This window comes from Haplochromis burtoni, unplaced genomic scaffold (assembly GCF_018398535.1).
Source record: "Haplochromis burtoni strain Fernald_Lab_line unplaced genomic scaffold, NCSU_Asbu1 Contig_274, whole genome shotgun sequence".
In the NCBI taxonomy this organism is placed as follows: domain Eukaryota; kingdom Metazoa; phylum Chordata; class Actinopteri; order Cichliformes; family Cichlidae; genus Haplochromis; species Haplochromis burtoni.
The window spans coordinates 491,733-498,241 of NW_024582635.1; the positions used below are offsets into that span (position 1 = coordinate 491,733).

Sequence of the window (6,509 nt, forward strand, 5' to 3'; positions counted from 1 at the left end):
TTGCAGCATTTTGTGTGTGCTAAGTGTGAGAAACCTTTCCTGGGACACCGTCACTACGAACGCAAGGGCCTGGCCTACTGCGAAACGCACTACAACCAGGTAACACACACTGGTACTCGAAATATTAATGTGGAACACCAAAATAGAAATTGAAACATGCTGTTATGTTTAGCCTGTTGTGAAACTCGCATTTCTCTGTCTTAGTTTATGGTATGCATGACTCCGTCAGTATCAGTAACAGAGTTTACATTAGCAGTGAACTGGAACTGTGTGTTCGTCCACAGCTGCTGAAGTATAAAATAAAGATGAAAACGTGACAATTTGCAGTTGAACATCGAAATGGACAAATTTTTTTTTCCATATGCTTACTGGACACTTTATTGGGTACACCTGATCAACAAATTGGTGTAGCTGACATGAAAGCATCGCCCCATCTTGCCCTGTACCAACAGCTCAGGCTCCTGGTGTCATTTGAGAATCATTAAAACACCTACTTCAGTATTGTTCCTGACCATGCCCGTCACTTTATGACCACAGTGTACCCATCTACTGATGGCAGCTTCCAGTAGGATAACAGATCATGTCGCAAAGTTCAGATCATCTCAAACAGGTTTCTTCAACATGACGAGTTCACTGTGCTCAAATAGCCTTCAGTCACCAGAGCTAAATCCAATAGAGCATCTTTGGGACATGGTGGAAGATCATGGATGTGCAGCTGACAAATCTGCAGCATTTGTGTAATACTATCATGTCGATATGCACCAAAATCTTTGAGGAATTATTACAGCACTTTGTTGAATTTTTGCCATGAAGAATTAAGGCAGTTAAGATTCCAAAAGGAGGTTCAACCAGGTACTAACAAAGGTGTACCTAATAAAGTGACCATAAGTGTATGCAAGCATTATGGATCTGTTCCAGATATACACGTATTAGTTTTTGTCCAGTGAGTCTAAACCACTTGCACAGGTAGATATGTGTAACATTGAAAGAGATATTTCTCTTGTCCCAATGCAATTAGCATGATCATGATCATAGATCTATAATATTATATCAAAATGCTTACATTTTTTGGTGGACTTTATCTCTTTATCATCTAAATCATTATTGACTAAAATCTCAATGAGATAAACGCATGTAGAAGCGAGCCGAGCAAAAAGCTCAGGTTTCTGGTTTTTTTTTTTCTACTAATGAGCTCGGCACAGACTTCCATGATCGTAAGGAGTTTGCTATTATAGGCACTGATTTGGCGGGGAGCAATCAGGAAAGCAGGCTTTCCGAAAATTAATCAGGAGATCTTTTTTTTTTTTTTTTTTTTCTTCGTAAAGGAGCCTTAAAGCTAGTCTTTCTCATACATCTATATGAGACACGTTACATCAGTGTTCACTTCAGTGGATCTCAAAGATGATTGTCAATGTAACAACTCCACCTAGTGTTCGAAAGCTTTAATGGATCTTTTTTCTTTTTCACTCCAAATGCCTTGTAGCCTGCGCTTGTTTCTGTGCCTTCTGAGCACAGTACTGTGTGTCATGTGAGCCTCAATTAAAAACTGATAAGATGTACCAGTGCATTGTTAACCTTTTGTTTCTCTCTCCTCATCACATGCAGCTGTTTGGAGATGTTTGCTACCACTGCAATCGTGTCATTGAAGGCGATGGTGAGGAAGTTAATTTTAATAAATATAATGTATAATGGCTGTTTACATCAGCATTGTTTTTTTTGTTTTTTACTTTTACTGCTTCTTTATTATATTGAATTTAACTTGATTTCTTCTCATGGTTTGCCTTGAGAATTATTTGTAGCCTGAACTTCACACCAACATTAGTTTAATTTAAACTAGAAGTCTACAATCTGCCTCATGTGGCTGCTCCTTCTGCTTTTTTTTCCAGTGGTGTCTGCTCTTAACAAGGCGTGGTGTGTCAACTGTTTTGCCTGCTCTACTTGCAACACCAAGCTCACCCTGAAGTAAGTTTTGAAGACAATTCAAGCTGAATTATGAATCTCTGAAGGCTCTCTGTAGACTTTCACATGTGATATGTTTGACAGTTTCTCTGTGTAGTCTGTCACGTTTCTTTTTACTATCCTCCATATGAGACAGTTTGCTGCTGCTACCAAACTGTTTTTTCTTACCTTTCTCTTATGCTGTGTCTCTGATGGCTTATTTCTTCACCTCACCTTCCTTTCATCGTCCTCCTGTCTTGTCCCACTTTTCCCCTTCCCTCTCCGTCATTCCTTTCCCTTCATCTTCTCTCTCTGCCCCTCCTCATGTCTTCCTCCTCTTTCACATTTCCATCTCTGCTTCCTCCCTGCTCTATCAGGGATAAGTTTGTGGAGGTGGATCTGAAGCCGGTGTGCAAACACTGCTATGAGCGCCTCCCTGATGACATGAAACGTCGGCTGGCCAAGCGAGAACGTGACTCAAAAGAGAAGAAGAAGAAATTGATACCCATGTGTCTGTGATCCCTCTCTTTCTGCTCTCTCCTTACTTCAGCTGATTTTTTCCTTTGGTCAGTTTTTGTCTTCCTTGCTATCTGTTTCAGTTTTTTCCTACTTTCCATGCCACTTTTAACCCTTAGATCACTAATACACTGAGTTCAGTTGGCTTCCAAGGCATGAAACAAAAATACGAGCAGAGAATTGTAGATGACTGAGTATATCTGAGTGACGTAAGACCGGGAACATTTCAGCAAAATGTTCTTTTCCTAGTCGGAAATGCTAGTAAGGATTTAAGCCGGTACTCTTGTAAATCTGCTGTGCAAACAGGAAAATCAGATCAATCACAGGTTGAAGGGAAAGCTTTGTTTCATGTCTGTCTGGTGTAAGGCGCAAAGCCGTAATCATTTCCGGCAGCTTTCTGGCATCAGCTGTTGAAATTACGAGGTCCTAACAGTTATGACACGTGCGCCGCTCCATACAGCGATTATCTACTTTGGGAGGGAAGGCTGTTCAGGGGCAGCTGGCGGAAATTGGTTAGGGAGCTTGCCAAGTTAGTAGAAGTGAACACAATCAGAAGGCACCCAAAGACCTTCGACATCTCTGTAAATATTTTCTTGTAACTCTGTGTCAGCACACACATTGATTTCTGCCAAGGAAAACACAGCCAAGATTCTGTTCATTCAGGAATTGTTATTCATCAAAAGGCATTAAGAATGCCCATGAATCCCAGCATTAAACAGACATAAATTAGGACTGCTTGAAAAACAATGATCAGAATGACTTCATTTAAAGTTGAGACTGCAATTATTAAAAGAGGGATGCGTGTTTCTGTCATCTTGATCATGTCTCAGCCTTGTAGGGTGTCAGTTTTTGTTATGAAGGGTGGGAAAAGATGAGGTCAAGTTGAAACAAAGGCAGATGTGAAATGTAAATATTAGGTCAGAAGTCAAATGTGACATGATACTTTGAATGCAGAGTATAATGTGATTTTTAGAATCCCCGTATACCAGTATCAGTATCCAAATTTAAGTCTTAAGCTAAGACAGTTGTCTTCTTCTTGTGTATTGTCTTAAAGATAAAAATATGATTAATTGCAGCACCCTACCAGAAACACACATGGGAAGGTGTGCATCTTTGTCCAGGATTTGGGGTTTTGAAATAAAGGTCTGAAAAATAACATTCAAAATTCAGACGTTGCTACGTCCAATTTTTGCAGGAATCAGAGTTTTAATGATGGAATTAAAATGTATTCAAAAAATTGGATTTTAAAAGTAATCTCTGAGACTTGTCAGAAACGGGCTTCTGAAGGAATGAGATCATTACAGTGATGCTACACAAATCATATGTTACAAAATAGCAAATAGGTCCTCTCACCTGGAGACAATATCCTCTACTGATCACTGACCAGCCTTCTGAAATACAGCTGTTTCTCTCTCTCCCACAGGAACAAGTTTGTGGAGTTTGACATGAAGCCGGTGTGTAAGAAGTGCTATGAGAAATTCCCCCTGGAGCTGAAGAAGAGACTGAAAAAGCTGTCTGAAACTGTTGCAAGGAAGTAAAAACGCAGTGGAGCAGCTGGAGAGGGAAAGATAGACGAGACCGTGATGTGGCCGTGTACAAGCCCAGAATTAAAATAAAGAATTTGTGTGTTTTGCAACTGCTATGTTGCATTTAGGTTGGTTATAGCTAGAAAGCATTGCGCTTTCAATTTCATGTGCCTGCAGCCGGCAACTCCGCAGTCACATTGTCGGTCTGACAGCTTTAACATTGTGCCTTGTACCATTTTTGCAGAATTGCTCCACTGTGTGTTTTACACATGCCTGCTAATTTCCTATATTTAAAAAAGTGACATGAGTTTTAAGAGTAATGGAAAGCTGGAGGTAATATGATGACTTAAAAAGCTTTGCCACCACCTTTATTGAAAAATATTACTGCTTCATTATTATAACAATCAAGTAAGCCCAAAGAAAGAAAATGTCCTAAATGTGTAAATAACCTCAAATATTTCCAACTTGTATCATTTTATGTAATAGTAGTGTTTATTTCCATTAATATTATGCATAATAAGTATTTTGTCTGCCTTTTTTTTTTGTTTTTTGGACCTACATTTTAATATACAGCATGCTACAGAGGTGGACTCGACCATCACCTGCAGTATGTTGGATTGCCTTGTTACTGTATGTGCTATGCATCTTTGTGTGGCATGATCTCTGTGCAAATTGGTATTTATTCAGCATTTTTTTTTTTTTAAGTTTGCGTTTACAATCTGAATTAATTCAATACAGCCAAAGTGCCGAGGGCGAAATATTGATTTATTAAATACATGTGAGTGAATAACTGTTACCTGTCGGTGTTCTATAAAACAATCCCTCCCCCGCCTCGATGTGCTGTCAACAAATATTGATCATAACAAGCGTCTGAGCCACAGGATTTATTGAATGGTTACTGCAAACTCACTGTGTGTTACAACATGACGGCTTGTAGCATGTACAGAGACCGGATGTGGGATTGATGTTGAACGTTTCCTCTGTTGTTTGTAATCCAGGGAAAGTGATCCTCTTAGGGAGGTGTACCGACTTCCTCGGGACTCAGACCCACTTAGGAAAGAAAGCCAAACTGGTCTCATTCTTTCAGAATGCTTCACATGAGCTGCATTTTATCACAAAGCTTTGCTTAAAATACAAGCTCTATAGATAAACACATTCCACTATTTTATCATTATAAAGTGTATGTTACTGCTGTGCATTTCAGTGCAGATGGCACAACTTTCTCTAAGTCATATAGAAGTAAAACTATCCGCTGGGCTGATTGTTGTGAGGCAGAATTTCGGCACCTCGAGCCACAAATAGTTCAGTGCATGGTTTTATTTGATACTTTACTGCTCTGATGGACTGAGATGACTCTGTGCAAACAGATACTGCTCTGATACTGGATATCATCATTGCAATGTTTGCGAGCAGATTTATTCATGTTAACACACCAAAGTGCATGTTCTCAACTTGAAATTTGGAAAGTTGTTTATTATATTTAATGTCGTTCTGACACTTCATCAAAATAAACACATATGCCAATTCTACCGGTGTGTGTGTGTGTGTGTAGTGATTTATTTGGTTTACAGCTTCTTACCATTCTCGAAGTGTAATGTGAAACCAGTAGCAGGCTCAGGATTCACAAGTGTTGCGTAATGTTTAATGACACCCCAATTTTCACATATGTTGCATTCGGGTCCACGTTAAATGGGAACATGCTTGATTTTTATGTTTATCAAGTATATTAGCAGCATCTCCACATTCTCATATACACACACATATGAAATGACTCAGAGGACTACTAATGGACATTATGCACATGTGTGCAACACTAAACAGCCATTAGCATCTGCAGGATAGTCAATATGACAATCATAATCTGAAACAGCATCCATCTAACTTCAGAAGTTATTAAGAGTACAAATCAATAGAGTTCAAGACAAAATTGTTGGCCATATCCAGATGTTAGCTAACTCTGTCACATTCAGCTAACAGAAAATAATTAGAAATACAACTGCAACATGTTTGACTATTAAAATACCAGTTCAAAACATAAACTGATAGAATAAATATTTATTACTAGAATTATGCTGTAAGTTTATACAATGACAATCATGCAGAGTATAAAACTTTTGGGAATAAAGTTAAAGAAAAAAATATACAGGAAGATTAATCAGTGCACAATATCAACTAAAGAAAGGCAACATCCAAGATGATACATACTTACAGACAAAAGAACATCAGTTTTATTAATACATATCTTCAGAGTACACCAGCTGGAGTATTTTCATTTATATTCTACCTCCTTTTGCCTTCAGCACTGCCCTAATTCTCTGTGGCATGAATTCAATAAAGTTCTGGAAACATTTCTGTGAGATTTTGGTTCATGTTGAAATGATGGTTTACATTTTCAATAAATAAGAGATTACTGGTTTGATCGCAGGAGAAAACAAAAAATCTACCAAATCAAATATGTAGAATTACCTGCTGTGGTGGCCTTTTTACAAGCTGCTGAGTAGTACTGGCATGATAGCATCATGCAGATCC

The 6,509-nt window shown here is 38.5% G+C and overlaps 1 protein-coding gene across 7 annotated transcripts in view; it reads left to right on the forward strand.

Moving 5' to 3' along the window:
* Positions 1-5,509, forward strand: part of LOC102300660 (LIM and senescent cell antigen-like-containing domain protein 1) — a 33,766-nt gene extending 28,257 nt beyond the window's left edge. For 5 of the 7 annotated variants that reach the window (XM_005940425.3, XM_005940428.3, XM_005940424.3 and 2 more), the window contains exons 7-11: positions 7-99; positions 1,606-1,654; positions 1,887-1,962; positions 2,316-2,504; positions 3,878-4,014. In XM_005940425.3, coding sequence (XP_005940487.1) covers positions 7-99; positions 1,606-1,654; positions 1,887-1,962; positions 2,316-2,457 — 360 coding nt within the window. In that variant the 3' untranslated portion in view covers positions 2,458-2,504; positions 3,878-4,014. Of the gene's footprint in view, positions 1-6; positions 100-1,605; positions 1,655-1,886; positions 1,963-2,315; positions 2,505-3,877 lie in introns of all 7 variants that reach the window. The other 2 variants (XM_005940423.3, XM_042227648.1) reach the window with 2 other exon arrangements.
* Positions 5,510-6,509: the final 1,000 nt, after the last annotated feature.